General features: G+C 46.2%; 2 protein-coding genes across 20 annotated transcripts in view; both read right to left on the minus strand.

Annotated features, from left to right (window-relative positions):
- LOC120809640 (multiple C2 and transmembrane domain-containing protein 2) overlaps positions 1-19551 on the minus strand; it is a 29263-nt gene extending 9712 nt beyond the window's left edge. Inside the window, exons 1-18 of one of the 3 annotated variants that reach the window (XM_040163598.2) lie at positions 19386-19551; positions 18036-19019; positions 17145-17201; positions 16956-17064; positions 14900-15042; positions 14739-14815; positions 14539-14653; positions 14423-14446; positions 11940-12107; positions 11159-11289; positions 10864-11050; positions 10592-10685; positions 10420-10522; positions 10232-10334; positions 10022-10123; positions 9851-9925; positions 9488-9607; positions 262-381 (exon numbers count right to left, since the gene is read on the minus strand). In XM_040163598.2, coding sequence (XP_040019532.2) covers positions 262-381; positions 9488-9607; positions 9851-9925; positions 10022-10123; positions 10232-10334; positions 10420-10522; positions 10592-10685; positions 10864-11050; positions 11159-11289; positions 11940-12107; positions 14423-14446; positions 14539-14653; positions 14739-14815; positions 14900-15042; positions 16956-17064; positions 17145-17201; positions 18036-19007 — 2700 coding nt within the window. In that variant the 5' untranslated portion in view covers positions 19008-19019; positions 19386-19551. Of the gene's footprint in view, positions 1-261; positions 382-9487; positions 9608-9850; positions 9926-10021; positions 10124-10231; positions 10335-10419; positions 10523-10591; positions 10686-10863; positions 11051-11158; positions 11290-11939; positions 12108-14422; positions 14447-14538; positions 14654-14738; positions 14816-14899; positions 15043-16943; positions 17065-17144; positions 17202-18035; positions 19021-19385 lie in introns of those variants that run through there. The other 2 variants (XM_078082280.1, XM_078082281.1) reach the window with 2 other exon arrangements.
- Positions 19552-21529: 1978 nt separating this feature from the next.
- The window catches only part of mef2aa (myocyte enhancer factor 2aa), a 51232-nt gene continuing 47595 nt past the window's right edge, over positions 21530-25166 (minus strand). For all 17 annotated transcript variants that reach the window (XM_078082482.1, XM_078082479.1, XM_040162417.2 and 14 more), the window contains one exon: positions 21530-25067. In XM_078082482.1, the coding sequence (XP_077938608.1) occupies positions 24731-25067 (337 nt within the window). In that variant the 3' untranslated portion in view covers positions 21530-24730. The remainder of the gene's footprint in view (positions 25068-25166) is intronic.

A 25166-nucleotide genomic window follows, 5' to 3' on the forward strand; every position in this document is an offset into this window, starting at 1 on the left:
TTGGACTGGACCTCCGGAAAAACGTAGAAACAATTAACCGGCTATAAAACGCGGAATGCTGCTAAAAACCAGCGGTAGTGTGAGGGGCATTTTATAGACCGTGTCTGGTTTTCTACAGCCAACAGAGTTGTTGATTGACATTATTTTTCCAATGTGTGCAAAAAGTATTCCATCACTCCAACAGGGTTCGACCAGAGTTGAAATGCATCGAAAGACGCGTGCGGATAAATGCTGCCAGAGTCCGGAGTCGTCGTCTCTCACCAGGTCCTGGTTGGAACTGGTCTTCCCCGCAGTGAGCTGGAAGTAGTGCCAACCAATGAGCAGAAGCAGGAACAGAGGCAGCATGAAGAGCTCCCAGTGCCACACCGTCACAAGGAAGATCTGAGGAGACAGGACATGACAGTGTGACGCAAATCCCATCACGCTATAGCAGGGACCTTGCTTTCAAATCTCAGCAAGCCTGTTCCCAAAACAAAATGTATAATGGATTTAACCACGTCCTGAATCTGCACGGAGCACTGCAGATTATGAAGCCGCTGAGATTTACAGCCGATGGTGACAGATTTGACTCTCAGTGGTTTAAAAGTAACAGACATTCAGGGACAACTTTTGATATCGTGAAATCCTACTTATATGCACCAATATCAGTGTGCTGGCAGAATGCCTTACTGCGAAACAGAAAGTTTGACATGGATAGGCATGCTATGCTGTCTTTTAACTAGCACATCAAATCCTCTTAGATGCGGAAGCAGCGAGGCTCTCTGACGAGGCGCATATGGCAACTGGAGAAGCATTTGCAACATTTACCCCCTCCATGGCGATGATACTGAGAAAAGCCAAGACCCCTGGTAGAAATAAGATGGATCACACTGAATGAGTAATCCCTCATAATTCTGTAAAGGAGTGGTGCTAAGCACGTTGCACAACACCCACTGCATTTCACAGCAGAGGACTAATTGGACGCCTGCATTTAAACCCATTTAGTGACAGCCTAATTAGTCCGTCTCTAACTGAAGCGATCTGGAATGTGTGAGGGGGGGGGGGGGGGGGGGGGGGGGGATCACACCAGCTGGTTGACAGGGATGAAATAAAAAGCCCCCCCAAAGCAAGTTGAATCTTAAAATCTATTATAAGTGTGATTGTGTACCAATACAGCCAACATATGGTCCAGTTCCATTTACAGCATAGATATTTTCCCTGATGCTTTACATAAAATGCTCGCTAATGAATGGATCATTTTGCACTTACATTCCTTCTACTTTGTTTTTTCTATAAGTTTATTTTAAATAATTAGTTAAAACTGCTACGCTGAACCTGCACGATGATTGCACTGTGCAGTCTGGGCTCAAGTGCTTGAGGCCACTTAGACGATGAACAATATGTTCGAGTTAAGCCCAGGACAGGATGTGAACCACTGGGGCCTTCAGGCCTCAATAGCAGGTCTGTAAACAGCAGACTGCTCCTGTCAAAGCAACCGTACACCGCTCTGGGGGCCGGTCTACCTACCGCCACACGGGGCCTCGGTTCAAACAGCCACCAGGGAAACGTGAACCGTGACTAATGCAGACAACACTGTGGTCCGACTGCCCAGGGCCTCACCGCTGTACTGCCTATTGTCTCTTAATGCAACCTGGGAGACAGTTGGTGAGGCACAACGCAGCAGGACGCCGCTACCATTAGGAACAATATGTTCTTTTTCTTTTTTTAAAGAGCTCATTTGAATTACGCATGCGGCAACAAACTAGCTGGTTGTGGATGAGAAGAGAAAAGGTAAACAATGAATATGCATGATGTGCAGAGGTGGCTGCAGCACATCTCATCTCTGTTATGAATAACCTACGTCATGTGTTGTCACCTCGGTTCCCATGAGGCGACGCGAAAGCGACGCTGCCCTCACCCCAGAGGAATTCAGCTGGCTGGTAGACAGGTAGCCTGTCATATTCACAGTATCCTCGTAAAAAAAGGAAAAAGAAATGGGGGGGTATTTGCCTGGAAACTGACACGAGCCCAGCAGGAATGTTGAACCTCCTTGCCCTCCCTGCAAAAGCTGCTACATTAACCACTAAAGTCTAATTGCTTGGTCTCTGTCTTCCTGTGCAAGTCAACAGAGAGAGCCAATTCATTTCCGCCCAGGGAGCCGGCAGGGAGAATCTGTCACAGGTATTCATAATCGCCCACTAATGCAAATTTCTACTCTCCGCGTTCCGGCTCAGTGGACAAGATAAAAGCCTACAGAAATACAATGCCTTGTGTCTAAACTGAGTGCTTAAATGAGGGTATAAACCAAGACTGTCAGAAATATCTTCTGAATTCCTCCCTCATGGTATGTCAGCCCATGTGTTCAGGATTTACATGCTTTTTTTTAACACTAATAAAAAAAGATGGAGAGAAACATCTGGGAAAAACCTCTCGGATTCCTTCACTCAGGTGCACAGACTGAGACTTTGCCGTGAGACGTCCCACAGTAATGAGCAGAGGCAGGACTAAACCTATCCCCCGTCTCCCCACATTCTCCTGAGTTTCTGTGAAATGGAGACGTAGCTAATTCCCCACTAAGTGGTTTATGTTTTATTAGCGAGCAGCTTGAGTGATTAAAGGACACGTTGGACAAAGTGCAACCTCTCAGGCGTAAGTGTAAATTCGTATAAAAAAAGAATCCACATTTTAATTGCCACCAAAGAGGCTCTCCGTTTCAGTCTTAAGGGCCCAACTGCATTTTTTTTCATCCGTCAAAAAATTACACGTGACAAGTAAAACCGTGTACTTTTTAAACACGGTAATGCTAATATGTCGCAGCAGGAGCGGGGTAGAAGTCATTTATTTAATCGAGAAGAGCATAAAGCGACAAACAAAAGCGAGGGATGTATTAATTACTGATCCACCTGAGCATTTAGGTTCACACACACAGCAGAAGTGGATAACAAATGACTTGTAATTGAACAAGTGTGTTAGCGTGCATGTCTGGGAGAAGTTTCTCTAATGTAGGAAAACTCCCTTGACAAACACCATTTAGCTGAAAAATGTCTCTATGATTATTCACAAGGTGCCTGGGGAGAAGGAAAAAAAAAAGAACGAATTAATAATACTATTAGCACACGGGGGAGTAGATGATGGAGATGCACTCTCCTTAGCCACCTGTAAGCGCTTCGAGAAGGGGGCAACCCTGGGCAGAGCGATTCTGCCAGTAGGGTTAAGAACAGCCTGACAGTTTTGTTTTATAGTGCCATTAATACGACTCCTCTAAATGCATTCCGCGCCTTCTCATGCAGATCCCCTGGCCAGCAGAATCCAGCACCTAATAATAAAGCACTCAGCGATTAAAAGTGCGAATAAAATAACGTAAAGCTGAGCAAGCATGACAGCTCCTGCCACCCACACTCTCCCGGGGGGGGGGGGGGGCGGGAGAAGAGATCGTAGCAGGAACAAAAGGGACAAAGACATCCTCCATAAGAGTTTCTACCATCCTGTAAATTGATTAACAGCGGAGCGGGTTTGCTCAGTCCACCAACCTAAACTACTGACTGGCAGACGTATGCCACCAGGATGCCAAAGGCTCTCCTTATACGCCGCAGCAGATAACCACGTTGCTGTTAGCATGAGGACATGCAATATCACTCCAAATATGTCTGTACATTTCAAAACGCCCTTGTTCTTAACACAGCGTACTATCCGAAAACACGGAAGATGTAATCCTGGCTGTATCTTCATCGCTGTCTGCTGGTTTCACTCCATTTGGAGAGCTAAACAAAGCGAGGAGAGCGCCAGCCAGCATCATGAGGGTCAGTCATGGGGGCTGTGGACTGATGCCAGATTGCATGAACATATACTGAAAGAATTCAACAAGAAGCTGCAGGGTTTGTGTCTGTATGCGGTTGTCTCTGCATTTTTTGGTTGGTGTAAGGGACAAAAAAAGAAGCCAAAGAACACATTGTCATGTCTGTGGACATGACAATGTGTTAATATGGGCTATATATGCACTTTATAATAAATAGTTTGGTTAAAATTAAGAACAAATGGGAACCTCTAAAAAAAGAAATCATGAATTGTCTTGGACGTTGTTTCGGGGGGTGAAATCGAGGGCAGCAATAATTAATCTGCATTACTTCCTCAATTAAAATACCAAAAAAGGAGATTAATAATGGATCAAAGGCACAAGTAGCAGATCAGCTCGTGCAGGTCGCCCGGCTGAAACAGAGTCTGGCTGAGGGCTTATGTTGGGGACCGGAGCGGCAGGCTTTAAAGTAGCAGTAAACGCAGAGCAATGAGACATGTAATTTGTGTTGAGCTCGGGCCAGTGTGGGGACGGGCTTTCAGGAGGTGGGGGGGGGGTGTCGGAGGCACAGGAAGCACAGATAAGATTTCTCTCCGGGGCAGGTAGAGTGTGGGCAGCCATGGTGCTCTGAGCGAACGCTGAATAAATATTTCACAATACGCTCAGCTCAAGTCGTACCTACTGGAGAGAGAGGGGGTGTGGGGGCTATATACACCAGTAAGAGCAATAAAATGGGGAATATCATGTCCCTCTTCAGCGGGATAAAATCCTCTCTAACAGTCCTGGAGAGTATTTCACTATTCAATTTCTATGCAAAAATAAGCCATTGTTTAAAGCAACATTCATACATACTGTAATTCTTTGCTTACTGAAATTTTTACTATCAAAGTACTATCAGAACTATCAAATTTACCATCATTATCACGTGAAACAAATGTAATTTGTACTACTTATCTTTTGCCGTTTTCAAAACAAAAAGGCAAGCTGCTAGTTAACGCCACGGCTCTTTATCGACGCACTGAGGCATCAGCATCCGCTCACAGGGCGAGCTCCGGCCGCCGTGCCCCCGCCCGCCTGACACATGCTGGGGTTGGGGGGGTGGGGTAGAGGGGGCCCCGTGGTGCCTGTCAGTGCTGGCTACACTGACCCTGCACTCCAGCACTGGCCACTAGTGTTTAATCCGTGTCGGGAGCGTTAACACTGAGCGACCTCCTGGGTGACAGATCCGCCATGCGAGCCCCCCCCCCCCCCCCCCCTTCCCCGAGGAGGTGGGGCTCTCTCTCTCTGTGTATATCGGCTCATCTCACGTGCGCGTTAACGCGTCGGGGGGCCAAGACCGGGCCCCCAAAACACCGGCGCTGCGGGGCGGACAGGTCGCCGCCTCAGCTGCCTGGGGAGAGGTGTCCTCTGTGACCAGGAAGGTGGCGAGTATGCTAAAGGCAGTCATTATGATACGGCCCCTCACAACGGGGTTAAACACGCAGCACACAGAAAGGTTTAAAGCAACCGAGTGCAACTGATGCGCGGATGAAAAACGCTTCCTGTTGTACTCGGTGCAGCCAGATGATGTAAACCTGAAATCCAGGTCGTAAAACGTAGGAAAACAAATGGAGCGAATATTAACGCAGGAAAACGCATTAATCCCACCAATGAGGGGACGTGTTTAAAGGTTACTGTGTTAGATCAAGAGGCGTTGATGAGCAGTTTGCAAGTGTATTCGTAGCATCATTTCATTATTAATAGATAGTCGGACTCAAAATGATGAACACACACCGTCGCTGTCATCGTTTTTTGCTCGACTACACGCATCCTCACTGCAGTCTGTGAGAACTCCCACAGCCTCGTGAGACGGAGCGCATAACCCCCATGACTGAAGAAACACACTCCTGGAACTTTTTTTCAAAAAACGGAGGGAAAACAGATGCAGAGCAGAAACGGGGGAGACGATTCACAGGCGCGCACAGTCTCGCCGTTCTCACAGGAGCTCGGCCGCACCGCAATGCAGTAAAACCGCAAAGCCGCAGATGCGAGACTCATCTCGTTTTCAGGGACAGCGTCGACCAGAACAATTATGGAAAGCCTGATTGTGGCTTTGATCTTAGCCAGGCTGGTGCGCTGGTTAATGGCCCCCGGGCCGCGGCGGCTCGGCACAGGTGGCCTCCAGAGACCTCTGGAGACAGATCTGACCCCGTCCTGCCCTCATCTGGGGAGACGGTGATTCTATCGGCCCCCAAAAAGTGCCCGTCGCAGCTGCCAAGTGTGTTTACAGCTGCATCGCATCAAACATTCATCAAATGCCATCTTTACAGTGTGTGATGTGAAGCAATCAGCATTTCACAGGCTGTCAAATAATGTCTAAAGCGGTTGCTACCTGGCAATGACAAAAAGAAAAAGCAGTTCAAATACTCACATAAGGTATACAGGTTTCTTTCTAGTCCAACTCCTGACAGATGAGGTACCTCATATATTAAAATATTAATTCTACTTAAATACTTAAAGCGATCTAATGACAGCGAAGCTCAAAACCAGCTTTCAGATGTAAATGATCCCTTATTTTCTTTTACTTTCATCCATTTCATCTAAATTGTTCTCAGCGTTCGACTTCTGAAACAGATTAGTTTGGTTGTCTAATACACACTCATTTAGCCTCTTTCTTCCCTTCTTTTTTTTGGTGGAAGGAACTGGCGTCTCTTGGTGTAACGCACACAGTGGAGGACTTCACTCCACGTCCGTTCCCACCAATGTGGAGAAGGGTAACCGCTCGCCTTCCTTAGCGCCTCGGCTGGTGTTTCCTGCAGTGCTGTAGCTCCATCTACAGGTCCCGTCCTTGTGTGCAGCCAAGAACTCTGGGTGACCCCTCTGCAGTCACTGCTGATGTATAGCACATTCATCTCGCTCAGTCTTGGCGAAAAGCACATCTAAAGGCCGTTATTTTATGAAGATTTTAGCTGTCACATTTCCTCCCTCTCGCAGAAAGGAACATACTGTCGTCAAACTCTTGAAAAGCGCGGATCCCAGGCTCATTACTGTAGCATAAACAAGAGGAGGAGAAAAAAATACAAATTTCTTGTTTGTATTTCCCTTCACTGATGAAAATGTTTATGAGGATTTGCCAGAACTTTGTTTAAATGCCTAAGAGATTTTTTTTTGTTGTTTTGTTCCATTACCTAATTAGGGAGATCTATTTTAAAACTGCTGCACTTTGGTGGGAAATCGAAGAGGACTTCTAACGGCATGGACAGCGCTGAGTGACCTCCTGCACTCGCAAACAGTGACGATACTGCAAGTATCCCCTCACACAATAATTCTCAGCTGCAGCAGAAAACTAAATAAACCATCAATCTGTAAAGTATATCTTCCTGAATATACGGCTTTCTTTCACTCATGGGGAAAAAAAAAAGAAGTTGTTTTGACAAAGAAAACTTCTCCCCCACCGCCCCCCCCCCCACAAAAAAAGAAACCAACTTCCCATTCACGTAGTTAACATGTAACAGAGAAGTGATCCCTCATGCAAAAATTTGAATACCACCAACAACCACCTTGTAATGCAGACACAAATCTACATAAACAGGATACAAATGTGGACTGCATGCTGTGTGGAGGTCAGAAAAAATGTGCCCGTGGGACTGAGTGATATAATGGCTGAGTATTCCTGGTAAAGCACTACGCGAGCATCCCGCAGTCCCAGTAGAAACCACAGCAGCGGTAATGCATTACAGGATGTGCATGGTGTAAAAGGGTAGGACCGGTCTGCCTTCTTTATAAATAATGTATTGTAATGTATATTAAAGCTAGACCCCACCGCTGCGGCGTTTCCTACCTGCATTCCCTGCGCTGCCTGCCACTGTGGGAGAGAGCAGACACTAGTGGCATAATTATGCATATCGGAGAGGCAAGCAGAGGCCATCTGTCAATGTCTGAATCAGTTACCTTATTACCACGGCCTAAAGATATAAAGATAGGAGTGGGAGCTGCTTTCATTAAGGCACATGGTGCCATGCTGCTTTAGACAGCTCCCAACACTAACTTAATTGCGAATGATGACTTGGAAGAGGAGGAGGAGGAGGAGGAGTGGCTGTACGCTGGCTACCGTCGGAACGTTCCGGGGCTCTTGTGCGGCGCAAGGCGTCCAATGACAGTCAATCAAGACCTCGATGTTGCTCTCACAGACTGAAGTTCGGGAATATGCAATATTTACATGCGACTTGTCTCCGTGTGCGAGACACTGACAAAAAAAACGTGGCTACTTTTTCCACTCAATGATCTTAACCAACCTGCGGACAAGTGGGCGTTAAAAACGCAGAGGCAGATGTACACTCTGGCCGTGCCCCTTTGACCCTTACAATTTTTGAAGCACACCTGAAAGCAGACAAAAGGCGTCCTCCGGCTACACCGGAATACGATGCGTTAGATTCACAAAAGCGCAATTGTTTTTTAAATATCAAGCTGCAGTGAACAACAAGGATCCCTGTTCTATCTGCCAGGGAGCACGTGGCACACAGCTGACAAAAATTACACCACAACAGCAAACGATGATCCTGATGAAAGCAGTGGGCGTGCGAGTCTTTTCCCTTCATTCTAAGACCTCCATTTGTGTGCCGCACTCCTAAACAGCAGGTGGAGTCGAAGTGGAAATGAAAGATTAGAGTGTGCCACCACACACTCCCGTCGCCCGCGGAGGATCTAATTATAGGTGGGAGAAGATGGCCCCGTCCCGCTGACCTTGTCACCCGTCAGCCCGCCCGTAGCCCCGCCCCCGGAGCCTCTCGCTGTCTGCCTCTGTAGGCCGCGCCCTCGCCCGACCGTCTTCCGCTTTCTCTTCTCCAACTTTCTTTCTCCGATAGCAGCCTGCCTGCCACTTTATCCTCATACAATCGCCTGCATTGTTCTCGGCCTTCCTGTCTTCGTGTGTCCGCCCGGCCGTCTGTGTTCCTTTGCTGTTCTAAAGGCTGTGATACATTGAGCCTGGCCATTGCCTGGGGGGCGGAGGGGATTTGCACCTCAGGATCAGTGAGGAGAGCTCACAGAATACGGCAGGTATGAATTGCATGTCACTCTGAGACGGAGCAGACAGAAGAAAGGCGGTGAAAGGAGAGCTCTTCACACACCCTGTCTGTGACCGCTTCCTCACCCTGACGCGGCGCTGGCAGGGCTTTCATGGCAAAGTGTACGCTCTTAATCGTGACATTACATGTGCTGTACTGAGGGGGATTCACAGGGGTGATTTAAGATTATTTAAGCTTAGGACCTTAGATCATATACACTCATTAAAAACAGCTAAACAGAGACATTTAAACAAGGTTCAAATCTCGGAGGCAGACTGTCACTTTTCCACCCAGGGAAGCTGAGACTGTGATCCTCCTTACACCATCCTGCAAGGCTGGGAGGCTTTGCTAAGAAGTCAGATGTACAAACGTGCAAACCCCATCCCTTCAAATACGCTCTAATGTCATCTGAAGTGAAGCAAAGCCAAGTGGGGTTTGATTTAAAGGATAGAGCACATCCATCACGCGCGGACGGGATGAAAACAGACGGCAGACATGGTGATTCATGGGAAAAAGACGTGAGAGAGAAAATGACTAAACCAAAGATTTTCCCCCCAAATCTAAGTCACGTGAAATGAAAGAGTTAAAAACTGGACTTCGGTGCGATGGGACAAAACTTGTTTGCCCCGAGGCTTGAAAGGGAGTTCATTAACGCGAGACAATGACTTACCAGAAAGGCTATTAGACTCCGTTGCCTGCTCTCCCATTGGAAACAGCTTTTAATGTACTGTAACGTGTACAGAACCGCCGTGCTGATATTTCGAACCCGGGATATATTCCTGGCAAGAACCTAAGGGGAAATAATCGGAAACAAAACACCGGTTAGTATCATTTGATACTGGACATAATGTTTCTCACTTTGCAATGAGGTTCAATGAGCTTTACAATCTCGTATTGGCTACTTGTGAAATTAGATGTTCAAAGCACATTAAAGGCATTAGCTGGACGGTGGCCGATCCAAACTGTGACCGTGTGTAGCTTTGTTCTTTGTTTTGTTCTGCTAAATAATGCTAAAATCATCAATAGAAGTGACCTTTTTGGAGAACTTCTGGTTTTCCTCCACTAATGTGGACTCCTTTGGTTGGAAGGTTCTGATACCAGCTCTGACCTGGGACAAAAAAAGGAAATAATAACATTTTTCACCCCTCGACAAAATAAACTACACTATCACCTTTTGAACAAGCTTATTTAGTTTGATCCTTACTTTGTTAAAGATCACGTCCAGCACCAGTGTGATGGTTCCTTTTGAGGAAGCCCCCAAGTTTTCTTTCTTCAAGGACAAGCATACCTGCTTCCCATTCTTTACCTTTTACAATAAACAAATACATATTTTTAAATCAGATATTAATATGCACTGCCAAATAAATCCTGTCACAATAGTAATGTCGTGGCTGATGTAAAGAAGTAAACTTACAGCCAGTAACGGAATTGCCACTTTTCCTAAAAAGTTTGGGGCTTTGTCTCCGTTTTCATCAAGAAGAGTCAACTCTATCACATCATGAATGTCCTTTATCGGGCTGTAACATAAGAGTTAATAAACATTATTGTTAAAATAAACCACACGAAATGAGAATGATGCCTTTTTCCAGATGTTTTACTTACAATGTGAAGGCTTTGTTCCACTCCGGATTGAGGGTCTTGTAGATCGTGTGAGATTGAAGTTTGCTGTTACCGAGCTCCACGACACAGAAAGGGTTGCTTTTTCCTGCAAATGACATGTTTTTTTAAATGACCATTGTGATAGAAGACCAAAGTGAGTAGTTCTGATAATTACCATTGAGATCTGTGGCAGGAATATCATTTGCCTTTACAACTTTGACCTGAAGGAAGCCAACCTCTCCCACACACTTGTGTGAGTTCTTTAAGCTCTGAAAAAAAAGAAAATCAATAAAAACATTATTGGTCTCTTTGTGAATGTATATTTTATGAAATCCGTTGTATTTCTTAATTTAAAACATTGACATTGACCCCACCTCCCCCCAACGGGACTGGGTTGTGATACCAATATTTGACAATATATGAAAATAAAACAAAAAAAGGGCTTACAAATCTCTCCAATATGGCTTGTTTCTCATCAGGTTTTTCCAAGGCAGCTGTTTCAATGTCAGAGATGGAGACTCCCCAGCAGGGTCTCCGGGTGACCAGAAACACCAGCTTGCCCTTTCCAGGGTCCAGCACTTTAGTGAAGAGCTGCATCTCATTAAGTGGAAGTCTCAATAGGTCGACCTCAACCCTGAGACACAAGAAGGAAAATAGTTCCATTCAAACACGTGAGGCAAACTGGGTCTGTGGAGGAGCAAATGGGAGACCAAATGTGAACGTCCCACTAGGAAACACTCACATCCCCCACGATTCCTCACACTTCCTCCCCCTCTTGGAGTACACCTCCACCTGCAGAGGTTCCAGGTTATCTCCAAAATGGTTGAAGTGAAACTGCTCCCTCCACTGTGGATTGTCCTGAATGCACATGTTCTGAAAGGCAGTTAAGACACAGATTCAGCACACGCACTAACAAGGAACACACACACACACACACACTTTGACACAACATCAGGTTCAATGCATTATCTGACTGGGCGGCTCCTGCATGACAGCTAAATTAAGTCCAACCAGAGCAAGGTAGGAGAGGAGAAAGAGAGGTGTGTTGTGTGTGCGTGTCTCTATGTGTGTGTGTACACCTCAGTGGCCACTCTGGGACTGTAAAACACTGACAGCTTCCAATTAGAATCAGCTTTGTCCAACAAACAACCAGCAGAGAAGAAAGCAGAGAGGTTTGCAAAGAAATGACGCGACAACACAAGACACGTGCGCCGTAGGACCGTCGGGAGGGAGGCCAGCAAGTACAGGTAGATGAACAGGGCATGCTGGGTATGCAAATGAAGGCGATGAAGCCCAGCACCGGCGGCGCAGAGAGACGTGAGTGGCAGCCTCGCCCAGTCTAATGAGCTGCCTCTGCCATGGCCCAGTGAGCCAAGGTGGAGGTGAGCCACTGACAGGCACCTGCTGAGCGAGAGGAGCGGGGGAAGTACGACGTAGTAAAAGACTTGAAGTGTGAAGAAACGGGAGCGCGAGGGAAAGGGAGCGTGGGAGAAGTAGGGGAAGAAAAAGAAACGGGGTCCAACCTTGCTCTTGTACTTCTGATCGCCGAGGCGGAAGCGGACGTAAATGTCCCCTTGGCCGTACTGGGGCAGGTCCTGTCCCTCTACCAAGGTAATCTCGAGCACCCCGGTCCACATCTGGTTCTTCGTCGAGTTTTTCTGCATCTCAGCCGATCGCGAGGATGATAAGGCCTGGTCCATTCAGGTGCACACAGGAAAGAAACAGTTTTCATTTTGGGGGGATGGGGTGGGTTAAAAAGCTCAACGTGTGCGGACGCTCCGGGCTCTCCCCCGGCCTGTCACCTCGTAATGTTCACAGAGTGCGTGAAAGTAGGACAAAAGGTCCACACCGTGCAGCGCGTCTGTGTTGGAGCGCATTAACACATCTCTACTGACAGGTAAGCCACACCACGGAGGCTCCTGGAGAGCGAGGCAGAGAGGAACGTCAGCAAGCAGCCAGATGTCCCTGGCTGTGACAGTCCCACTCATCACTGGCTCCCAGACTGAGTGTGGGGAGGCAGGACACTTGGCATACTGCACAAGAGACAGCAGGCAGCAGTGAGTAATGATGCAAACCGCACAGCTCTCCCGTCAGCAAATTATGCATACATGCCGTATGTATGGCCGGCATCAGAGTTTACTGCGTGTTGACAAATTCTTCCAATATTTATCTAACCAGCAAAATAACAAAACAGTTGCAACTAAATCTGTCTTGAATCTACGAAGAAAAGAAAAAAAAGGTGTTGAGGACTCTTTGGTAATCAAGGACAAGCCCGGCAAATCCTCCACTTCTCCTGCCGTGTGTTACGGGGGGAGTGAGAAAGCGAGGCCTTGATATGTTTCCCTGTTAGAGTTCCCGTGAGGCCATGCGGTGATAGGCCAGGGCTGTAAAAACAAACAGCAGAGAGGCCGACTGTAATTAAAGAGCAGGACCGTAATCTGCTCTCGCCTCTTTGATTGCCCCCCGGCTCCTCCGACTGCCCCGGCGACGCCGCTTCAAACGGCCCCCCGCCAACAACTCCCCTGCCACTCCGGCCCCTCCTCCTCGCCGCGGGGTCACAACCCACATTGCCACCCAATCCGGAGGGGGATCAAAGCACGTCTCAGGGACCTGAATTAACATGGAATACCGCAGGCACGGCCCTATAAATATCGGCCCCTTCAAAAAGAAGAGGAACACAGGGAGTGGAGCGGCGATATAAAACAGGCCTCAGCCAAGTCATCCCAAGTGTTTATCTTGGACGCATTTCTATCTCAGCGGCCAATAAAACAATTCCACTTAACTGTAAGTGGCCCCTAAAGAGAATCTATTCCTGGTCCTAAAAGGGCTGTGCGATTGCTTCCATATGGTGGGACAGCATGGGGACCAGCACGATGAGCTCAGACCCAGGTCCATTTGGCTAGTACCTCGGCACTGTCCGTCCACAGCTGTGATATTACATCCCAACATCTGGGTTATTGCCCCGCTATGCCTGGGAATTATCAGCAGAGCCGATCTTAGGCATCCCACACTGGCATCGTGCCTCGAACAGCAGAGCCTCCCCGCCCCTCCCACCCCCCCTCCTGTTTGAAACACTATCACACAGCAGAGTTTTACTTCGGCACTTGCCATTGCCCGTCCCTGTGGTGGTGGTAACACAGAGGGAGAAAACGATGTTCTGAGAGAGGGGGCGTGGAGCTGTAAGAGCTGGGTGTTCAGCACTTGCAGGATAGGTGTTAAATGCAATGAGATATTGTACGTTTGTCAAAAATGAAATGGGGAGAAAAAAATGGCATTGTTACATTGTTAAATTAGCACCGCGATTTAGGCAGCCGAACATTGTGAAGAGTCCCATCACACATTTCCGTCTCCTTTGAGTATCTTTAACCATCTGCAGTGGATAACTCGCAACGTGTACGAAAATGGCTTCGTTCCTTTGTCATCTAATTTCAAATTGAGAATGTCTACTGGACCATCAAGAGACCGAACAGTGGCAGATGTATTGACTGCATAGGTGTGAATATAAACCCACTCGCTGCAGAGCGACTCCCAAACAGCAACCCTCCTGTTTCGCTCTGAATCTAATTACAGCTGCCAGATATTGAAAACCACTTGAGAGGATATGGAACTTTGTTTACTACAAAACCAAATACTGTGCTGTGATATTCATCGGAGGCCCTTGCATGTACGTATTCAGTCAATATTATTATTTCGGTTTTGATCAGAATGTAATATTGTAACGCTTTTTGTCACAGCAAATGATAACCCTGAAAATAATATGCACAGCAAAAAAAAAAAAAAAGGTTCACTATGAAACCACAAAAGAAATAGGCTTTGCGTGAAACCAAGGTTACACACAAAAGCCCGAGTCCTGAGCGTACGCCTCGTTCTTTGTTGCACCATAGTACAGTGAGCTACTGCCCCCTAGTGCTTCAGATCAGGATAACAGAGACGTTCCGTCCACATTTTGGAAAATATGAAAGTAGTTTTAGAAGAAAAAAAAAAGAAATGATAAACAAAGCCATACCTTGTTCTTCTTTGGTGGCCATCTCTATGGGGGGACAAAATACAAAATATCAGTACAAACAATTCAGGTAAGACTGGGGTCACAGAACTGCATAAACAGATTGGAACCGGTCTCACAGGGCTTCTCTTGATGGTGGCATCTCTGTACATTAGGCAGATGTCAACCACGATAACTCCCATGTCATCCTCTTTACTTTTCGGATTGTCGAGCTGCAGCTCCATTTCATAGGTCCTGTGGAGAGGCCGAAAGGACACTTATGGACATCCTCACAATGATCCATTACTTAAAAATATAATAATCAGGATATCTTCCTCACTTGTATAATTCAAGATTGTTCAGAATGATACTGCTGGAACCCATGAACTCATCAGCGGTCCGGTTTTTATTGTAGACCTGCAACAATATTCACATTTAGTGAGCAACAGAAATTGTATGCTTCTGCAGAAGAACACGCTGGGATTGCAAGATGACGCCTACCCGAACGTCCACGGCATGCTCTCTGTCTCGAAGAGGATGGGAGAAGGACTCGTTCCATCGTGGATTCAAGGTTTTATAAATTACTTTGCTTTTATAGAACTGTTTTCCTTCAAGTTTAAACTTCACGTAAGGATCACTGTTACCTTCAAAGTAGAAATAAGAACAATACATTAGATGATGTTGTGTGGGACAGGTGGTCATTACCATAACCACAGTGTATAACTGATTTACATAGAAATATATAGTGGATTAATAAAAACATATCTACTCAATCTACTGTGTAGAAGACATTGCCACTTTAAAAATGTACACTCTATACAAAAACACACCCTTCCCCCATGATGACTGTGTGAGAGATGTGTGAGGAGGGGGTGCACCCCGCACATGGCAAAAGCATAGGGATGTAACTGTTTAATTTTGAAGGAGTAGAAACACTCGCCAGCATGAGGCGACCAGAAACTAAAATCTAGAAGCAACCAGTGTTAATCTCTCAAGCCTGTTAAGAAAGTCTGTCTGCGAGCGGGGTGGTGGGGGGCGGAGGGGGGTGGGGACTTCTTTGTTTCTGCAATTGCATGCAGATTGGCCGGAAAAAAAAAAAAAGGAGGGAAAGCCGGTCCCATGCCTTCATTTGTGTAGGGGAATAAAGGGGGTGCTTGAGAGAGCCTGCAGGGAGGCTTGAATCACATGACAAAGGCCCTGTGGGGATGGGCTGTCAGGCCTGTCAGCTCCCCACTCCAAATGAACATCTCGCAAAGGCAGGCAGGACCCACAGCAGCTCCACCCTGCCAGCCTGTGACAGGGAAACCTCCAGGCAACTTGACAGGAGGAGAATGTGGCAGCTAGCAAGGAGAAAAGCTCTGGCATGACTGAGAACGGTGACGATGGAAATTAATGGGAAAAAAGGGGGGGAAACAAAAACCAAGGAGTGGGGCGGAGGGGAGGAGGTGGGGGGGGCGGTGGCGTGGGTCCTTTCAGAATATGTAATGACAATGAGTGCCACTGGTGAGCCTTTGGCACGGTGTGGATTGTTGGGCAAACAGTGCAGAGACAGGGGGCGTGTGGGGATTGCATCATCGTGGTGCCATCTTGTCAGGGAAAGTAAGGTCTCAACTAGCGGGGAGTAGGGCGCCTACTAATATTTTGAATATTTGGTGTAGTGAGGTAGAATTACAAAATAGTAATAATCTCTAGTGCTGCTTTATATAATCATTGTCTATTAACTGCTACTGTAACACAATCATTTCCTATTATGGGATTGATCAAATACATTTATCCATCAGTTAATTATCTCCTGTTGCCGCAGCTTCTCACCACCGGAGGACGCTGTGAGCCTCAGAAAGGTTTGCATTTTGAATTTCACACTTTGACACTCCGTCTCTCAAATACACTCTCATTTTTTACTTGTAGGACAACTTTTTCTTTTTCAAATCTATGAGTCAGATGTTCTTTTTTGAGAAAGCCCTTAAGCCATAAAGGAGTAACTATGACCGTTTTACTGCCAATTAAATCAAGCAAAGAATACAGTAATAGGCAGAAAATACCATTCACTTTCCCACCGGTTTAGATCATTTGCAGTAGTTCCTTGTTCAGATCATGACGCAGGTGAAATGCCTCAGCCCAGTCTGTCATACCGGTCGGACTGGATACTTGTCTAGGGTTTGCAATGCTTGAGAAGTATTTACAAGATGTTAAACGCATTGAATGAAAGTCCATCTTCTTTATAGAAAATAACACATTTCCCAGAAAAGCTGTCCACTGTCCGATTGGCTGAGAAACACAAGATAACCAAGGTGTGTGTACCTGCGCGTTTCATCAAACACTCGCCCTTCAGCTGTGGCCACAAGCCAACCAACCAACAACTGCACTCCTCTAGAAAGTAAACACACCTGATCTGGTATCTGTTGATCTGAAATGATGCGTGCAAGTTTTCGCCCAGATTTTTCAGCACAGATATGTGTTTGCTTATAAGAAGTTAGCAATTATCTACTCCGGGTGAGGCAGCGTCTCACTCTTTAGGGGCTGTGACAGACGAGCGCCTACGGACCTCGTGACCTACCGGAGCGCTTGCCTCTGATGACCAGGTTCTTTCCCTGATTCAGGTTGATGTTCAGGAGGTATCTCTGCCACGGGTCGGGGTTCTGGACGTCAGGCCCGGTTGTGAAAGCCTGTTTTTAAGAACAATTCAGTTATGTACTTGTGCTAAATCAGGTGCTGGTCTTCACTTCGGTGGGCAGTGCGTACTAACAGGGTTTTCCAGAAGATCTTGGTTTTCATCAAAGACGTCACACGTTTCACTGGACATCTAAATGGAAAAAAAGAATGTGTGATTTATTATCAGACGGCAAACATCTAATAAACTCGTCCAGCTGAGATAAGAGCCTAAAGTAGCTGTGTGTACAGCTTCACTCTTAAAAAGCATGTGTCATTATTATGGAAAATGTATTTTAGGGAGACGACCAATGCGAATGTAAAAAACGTAAATTAAAAAAAACAGCAGTGAATTCTCAAACTGCCCACAGCACTCCCTGCCCATTGTGTCTCGAACTAGTAATTCAGGTTTGTGACTGTTATGTAATAGGCATCTACACAACAGAGGACAGAGACGTCGCAGTTCCAGCTGCACCCCGCCGCTCTGCATGAAATCAAATCCCACGTGGTCACTCCACGTTTAACACCAAGCGTCTGCATCCACGATACGATGCTTCTGCAAGCCGAGTGGTGACGGTCACAGCAGGTTTATAAACAGTCTCTATGTCGGTGCTACAGGGATAAAGTGTAATAAACCCACAAGCCCGAGCTTAGGTTCAGAAGAGGAATGTGGATTTCACGCCATTCGCCGTATTAAGAGGCCGAGGCCAACGCTTGGGCTGACAGCTGGAGTGTGTGAAAAAGCAAACCCCACCCATTTGAAAGGGAAATTAAAGTGTGCCTATACAACCCGTCTCAGCATACATTAAATGCGCTTATGAGATCCCGTTTCTGTAACAGTAGGGGCTCTAAAAGGGATTTCATTTATCACTGTAGAAGGAAATCACAAATTTGAAATAGCGCAGTCTACGTTACATGCAGACGTCTTTTGAGATTAGGATCATCTTACTACCCGTGTGCTGTAAATACACTTGTAGTAAAAACTGACCTCCGCCGTTTCCTCCTGGGCCTCCTCGGCCTCCTCGGCCTGATTCAGCAGAGCCGCTTCGCTCGTAAAGTCTCGCATCGCGGAGCGCCAGGAGATCTCCCGGCCCTCCGAGTCCGTGTTACAGGACAGGTTGACCCGCTCCTCGGTGGCGCTGCCACAGTCCGAGTCCCAAGAGTTGCCGTCTGCGTTTTCCGCAGGAGGACCAAAGGTCTCCGGCGCCACAGACCTGGAAGGCGCGTTCAGCCTGATGGCCGGCGGGGTTCCCTTCTCAGAGTAGGACTTTTTATACTCAAACGACGTGCCCCTCTTTTCCGTGTACGGTTTTATTTGTTCCCCCATTGAGCTCGCTCTCGCCAGTACTGCAGCAACGGCACCTGGACCCACTCTGTCCCCTGGGGCGTCTTCGCCGGAGACGCTGCGTCTGTCTGCGATGTCTGATCTTGGGGACATCGCTTTGAGATAAGCAGATCTTGGAGCAGGAATTGGGTCAAAAACAAACCTCGGCAGTTTTTTTGGGGGATCTACTTGTGCATACAGATCTTCAGTCTCAGTCCTCTGCGGGCGTGGACCCATCATACCATCGATTTCCTCGTAACAGTGCGATCCCACCGGTGCACTGACTCGCTTCAAAGCAGCATCCCTGTGACCGGAGGGGACTTTGAGTCGACTGTCCGAGAAGGAATCGTTCAGTCTGTCCGTGTAAAGCTTTCCATCGGCGATCGAGCCGCTCGCCACGGAGTCAGAATCGCTCTGACCGGTGGAGGGGCCGAGGGAGACGCCTTCGGAAGGAGAGGGCCACGCGGTGCCGTCCGAGGGGAGCGCGTCAACGGGCACCAGCCTGAGGTCGGGTACAGAAATGCTGCGCCGATAGGCCAGCTTCTTGCCCGGCTTCCTGCCCTGCTTGGCCCTCTTCTTCAGGTTGAGCTTAGGCAGACGAAAGTTCTCCAAGAAGTTCTTTTTCTTGACATCCATCTTGACCGATAACTGTCAGATGGGAAAGAAATCGGTGTCCAATGAGCCAAACAAACACGCCACACATCAGATGTACGAGAGGTGACTACTAATTATAAACACAACAGCATCTTCAACAGCATGTTTTCCTGGTTGTCTTTACAATGGTAAAGAAAACTGGGTTTTTTTCTGCAATTTGAATCGGCACCACATTTTCTGCCCTAAAATACAAACTTAGCATAACCAAAAAGTGAGCGGGCGGCTACATTTTCATAAAATAATCATGGAACACTTTTACCATCGGCAGGATATCTCAATCCACAAAACCAGTCTAAGTAAACCTCCCCATCCCCCAAACTATTCCAGTATGAATCAGACGACGAAAGCACGATACGATACCTGTCGAGTCAACCTTTTCCAATACAAAAGGCACACACAGCGAATCAGCCGCCAACCAGAGCGACAGAACCTCTCCTGAGAGGCAGCTCAAGCATCTTGACTATCGGGTCGAATGAAGGTGTTCCAGGCAGCAACGCATGCCGTCTGTGCTCTTCATGACAACTATGAAGGCCCGTGATTGGTGGCGAGGCCAAACTGGTCGTACCAGTCACACAAGGTGAGTTTCAACAGGAACGGCTCAGTTATGTGCAGAGTTTGGTTTTTTTGCGTGATGGATTGAGTTGTATACCAGCCGACTTCAGTTGTGAATCCGACAACAAACGTTAAATATATAAAAAGACGGTGGCTGGAGATAAAAAAAAGGCACAGCGAAGCACCAACGCCATGATGAAATCATTCAGCTCACAATCTGCTTATTGTCTGCCTGTTTACTGTTGACTTTATCACGTGTTTGCATTTGTGAGGCTATTTGTCTGTTTTAAGACCCGCATGCATTACACGTCCTCCAATACGTGTTCTCTTATAGCTCAAAGTATTTCAGAAAAATACTAATTCCATAATCTACCCTAATTCTACAATACAACTGTCCTTCTTATCTGTCCAAAACGGTCCCAAAATACTGCTGATGGATTCTACAACATAACTGAGGCAAGTGAAATGTTGGCTATCTGTTCGTCTGATCGCATCTCTGATCTCCAGCGCGGATCTGGCAGTCGGAGGTTGACTTGTCACACCGAATTCTTTCGCACAGCCCCGTATTTGTTTACAGAGGAACGTGGTTTTGCCTAAGCTCGTCAGAAGTGAGCATTGGTGTTTGCAGAGTATAAAGTATAGCTTTCAGTCCACACATGGAAGCTAAAGCAACAGAGCCACTGGTGTTCATCCCTCGCTCTCCTTGTCTGTGCCTATCGGCGGAGGCTATATGACAACAGATGTGTTGGGAGTCTGGACTGAGTCTTGTTCAATATTTGCCGACGTCTTAAGGAGATCAGGCCCGCGTGAGAGAACCCGCACTTGGCTCCCAGTTGAAAGGCAGGGCTGTGGCTCTGAACGGGGCAAGCCCCCTGTGGCAGGTGGCCTGTCACCCTCCTCCTCACACTGCTCAAACAGCCGCGAACCCTCTGCGCGTGCGCACGGGAGCTGCTCCAGACTGCAACGCAGCTGGTTTGATTGACAGGGAGCCAAGTACATGCACTTGGGGACACGTTCAGTGAATGATATGCGCGCGCGCACACACACACACACACACACACACAGCCTTCACGCGGAAAAGTACCCTGTATGAGCGAGGTTGTCAATTACACAGATGACCCCCTGTTTTCCGGTTAATTGATTTGAGTTAAAGTGCTTCTCTTCAGGCTGATTACGAGTAGCAATGACAGAACTGGACATAGTGTTAATTAAGTCCAGCATATGTACTTTTACACCAAAAGTAAAAGTGCTTTAGCGTTAACTGATTCGGATAACTTGAACTACGCATGAGGAGTTAAAGTTGTTTGTTTGGAGGTTTTATTTTCAGTCCGCAATGCGTCGGATATTTCATGAGCGTTCACGATGTTTCTAACCTATGAAGTGAAGCGCATTTTATCCTCGTCTTTTATTTTTGTAAGGACCGACTTGACGTTGAAATAACAAACCGTTAAGCATTGTACCAGCTGCCTACAGCTTTCTTCAATATCTGGAGTTACTAAACTTACCTTCAGCTCAGCTCAGGTGACGGGCCTGCAGGCCAACGTGCTGCAGCCGTGTGTGATGTATTGTGCTACAGCGCCTCCTGCTGGCCGCACTGCGGCATTACACCAGCTCGTCCTGCAGAACTCATGTCAAATCATAACTTCATCATGTAACTTTATTTCCTGCATACTGTATAAGTCGCTTATATGTATTGTGTTCAGTATTAGTGGAGGTTGAAACTATGCGAATCCAAAACTTAAATTAATGTAAGTTTTTATTATTACTAGGTTGAGGCAAGGGCTGCTGTTTCATTGTATTTCGTTAAAAGAGTATGTCAAAGAATGTTGATGCATAAAGTCAGTGAGATGGAGATCTTTACCGTCACACTGGCAGCGGCTACAGTGCTCTATTTGAAACAAGCGATGAACAGAAACTCAATTGCGAGGCGAAATAAAAAGATAGACATGGAGTTCAGATTGAGCATACACTGAGGTGTTTAATAAAGTTGACAGTTTTCTACTGTTAGGGACTTTACAGAAGAACAAATTCTATGCAAGAGTTGTTTACTTCATTTTATACAGAATGAGAGATAACCTAAATTACACATTAAAAGCCAATATTTGTACTTTTGTGAAGAATACAAATTTTGTACAACAATATCTAGTATCTTAATTGTTTAATAAAAAGTTCACTTGAATATTTATTTGTATGATGAAAATAAAACACATTCAAGGGAAAGAAAATGTTTAGAACTTTGAAATTTCTTTCAATTTTGAAACAAATTATTTCAATATTGGCAACAAAGTCCAGCTTGTGCCGCCAAACGGTCTGAGCAATCAAACCGAAAACAGCTTCTTTAATTAAGTGAACTATCAACTACAAACACTTACCAAACACATAGTTCTGTTTATAAAAGCCATGAAGCAAAGCAGTGTACTTTTACACAGCAAAGTGAAGAAAGTCCTCATTGATTACCCTTTCCTTTCACATTCATCAGTTGTGCACAGTTTGGACGTGGACCAAAAGTGCAAAGGGAAACGTATCGCCGTACATTCACCGTGCATTTTCTTAGGCGGGTCGGTTCTGAGGAGAGGCAGGTCCGGTTAAGTTTGCGTGATATTTGTATTGTCTAAAAAATTAAATAAAAATGGTGAATATAGTTTTTCTTTGGGATAAGGCATTTCCTAACTGTGCATATAGATCAACAAACTACAAAACTCCCTGATATGTCATCAAGTGCTAAAGTGTGTGCTCAACTACGAGGTGGTGCTGCCAAGACGGGCAGACTCATTTTGTTGTAGTCTTTTATTATTGCTATTTTCACCTGCTTTGTTAAACTGGGTTTACATTATGGATCACTACATATTATGTAAAGTATGTCTATGTATATGAACATGAAGAAATTGCCCCGGGGTATCCAAATAAATCATTTAATCTAATGTTTTAGATGTAACTTGTAGTCCAGCCACCTGTGGCACTTCAGGATAAGAGGCTAACAGTCAATCCTAAAATGCTCTTCTTCCTGACGATTTTGTGGCCTAAATATGGCCTGTAATGACATCATAGCGTATGCATATGTGTTATGAATTGGGGCTAAAACTGCATAGATCCTTGCGGTTGTATATCGAGGACTACTGTGGAGCTGACGATGGGGCGGAGAAACCTCAGAAACACACGCCCAAGAGACGTCACGGTGAATGCGGAGCGATACCTTTCGCGTACAGCAAACTTCACATACAAATGTGTGCAATTGAGCAGTGAGATTGGGGTCAATGACATTGGGAGTGTTTCCGATTTATCCGCTGGATTATCTGCTCCTGTGACGGTGAAGAAGAAGAAGAGTCTCTGCACGGTGTGCCAAAAAACGTTGCAACACCTGCGCACGTGACTTCGCGCCACCCAGTTGTCACTTTTCCAGCTCCGAAGGCCTAGAGTCGTCTTACTGGTAGGGCATTGATATGAGATACAATTTCCGGGTGGGGCCAATTAAGGAAACACACGAGTAATTTTGCACATAACGACTGACTGCAATATTTACAACCACGTACGCGTGTTAGCACGGGCATGATCGGTTTGGAGCGAAGGTCAGCGGCCACCGCTGCCACCGTTTGTCTTCTGCCTTAATTCAGCGAACCAACACAAGACAGTGGAAAGGGGCTTGAGAGATGACATGTCTTTCAGTTGAGCTGCATGCAATAACAATGGATTATTCTTCAGTGTGGGGCGGGGACCGTGGGTTTGAATGTTGGCAGTGCATTCTTCAGCAGCTGCTGGTATTCAACTACAATAAGAGGGAGGAAACCCTCTTTCTCCCCCTCCGGCCTTGTGATCACCCGTTAGAAAATAGTGGAACTTCAACCTAAAAGCACTGCTAGTACAATGAATTCAGGACAAACAGTCATCACTAATAAAGAGAGGAAAAAAATAATTGACCACATGGGAGATTATGTTGATAATTCAATTTAGAAGAGATTACAGTAAAATGAACGAAATAGCAAATATTGACCAGTGAATGATCTACTTTTTAAGGGTCTACTCTTGTAAACTTGGCTGAAATCCACAAAAATATACTTTTCTTGAAAACGGTGTTGGTACAGTACATTCAGTAAGTACTCACACCCCGGTGATATATATTAAAGTCGCTATATACACAACAACAAAAAATGTTTGGCTCAAATTATTAATTATACAGACAGAACAGCAAATGTTCATGGCTTTAGATATCGATTCAAGATCTGGTTCATACAACTACACGGTTTGCAATAAAGCACAATAAAAAATAAAACCGATGACAGAAATGGTGCTTTGAGTGACTTTTTAGGAAACCGTAGCAACTGTACAAAACAACACAAAAGAACAGCTTTGGCTTATATTACGGATGAACTGTTGATTTTCTCACCAGCTCAACTGGACAGGTTCGCATTATCTTAATTACACATTTATATATCCTACTCTTTTGAATCATAAAATGAATAGTATGTCATTATTGCAATAAAGTCAGCTGCTATTTTGTTTTTACCTGCAGTAAAAAAGTGTATTTCCTTATTTGTCCACTAAAGTAGTCTCAACTGTTGTTATTTACTGTCATCCAAATTCTTTATAGACTTAATTAACTCGGTGTTCTGCGTCTCCTGAATCACTAACTTTACAAGAGGCCACTTGAGATAAAGCTCTTGTGTGGTTACAGCAGGATTTAAAAGATAGTTCTGCAGTGAACGTCATATGTACGGGTCCTCAGCCGGAAAGCAACACAACTTTTTCTGATTGATTGCAACTTGCGAGCACAACAGCAATACAGCAACTACATGTAAGTGTCTGACTAGACCAGTGACTACAATAATCTACCGCCTTATTGTTTAACCATTTTGCTTTGAACATCTCTCATCTGAATTGCACCAAGTACCTGACGCCACCTGCTTGTGCATATCCTTCAGTCCAGCGAACTGAGATTCCTGTATTCTCTCTGTATCAGTTTGAGGATTTACTTCACTAGATATGTCCTGACACGTCTCATAATATTTGCCACTCGGCCATCTTACAAATTGAAATAGACTTGAATAATAGTATCTTACTAATAGCTTTAAGGACCCTCGCTCTTTATTTTATCTCCACGTCTAACCCCTCCCCCCCCTCTCCGACTGGCTGGTGACTGGAGGCTTCGGCGGGGCTCTTTATGTCACCCAGGTGTCAATGCGCAAGCGCTTGACCGAGGGGCTCTCCCGGTCCTCGGAGCCAGCGGGGGGCCTGCCCAGCCCGTGCGGGGAGTGGAAGTCCGGCCGGTGGTCCTCGCGATCGCTGCCGTCGTAAGAGCTACAGGAGGAGCTGAGGCTGTCAGCGGGCGAACGTCCCAGGACTTCCTGCCGGCTGGAGCCTTGCTGCGGCTGCTGGGGCGGGAAGCCAGAGGCGGCGACGCGCTCCCGTGGCGGCGAAATGGGCTCGGACTTGATGTTGATGCTCTGGCTGGTGTTGATGGAGAGGTTGGAGCCCTGAGGTAGGTGACCTCCACCACTGAAGACAACATAAGCAGGACATTTAGTGCTAAGTCCGTAAATATCAAAACATCAAATGTGAAGCGCGACAATGTGAGATCCCTGGATTATCTCGATT

Source organism: Gasterosteus aculeatus, chromosome X (assembly GCF_964276395.1).
Source record: "Gasterosteus aculeatus chromosome X, fGasAcu3.hap1.1, whole genome shotgun sequence".
NCBI lineage: Eukaryota > Metazoa > Chordata > Actinopteri > Perciformes > Gasterosteidae > Gasterosteus > Gasterosteus aculeatus.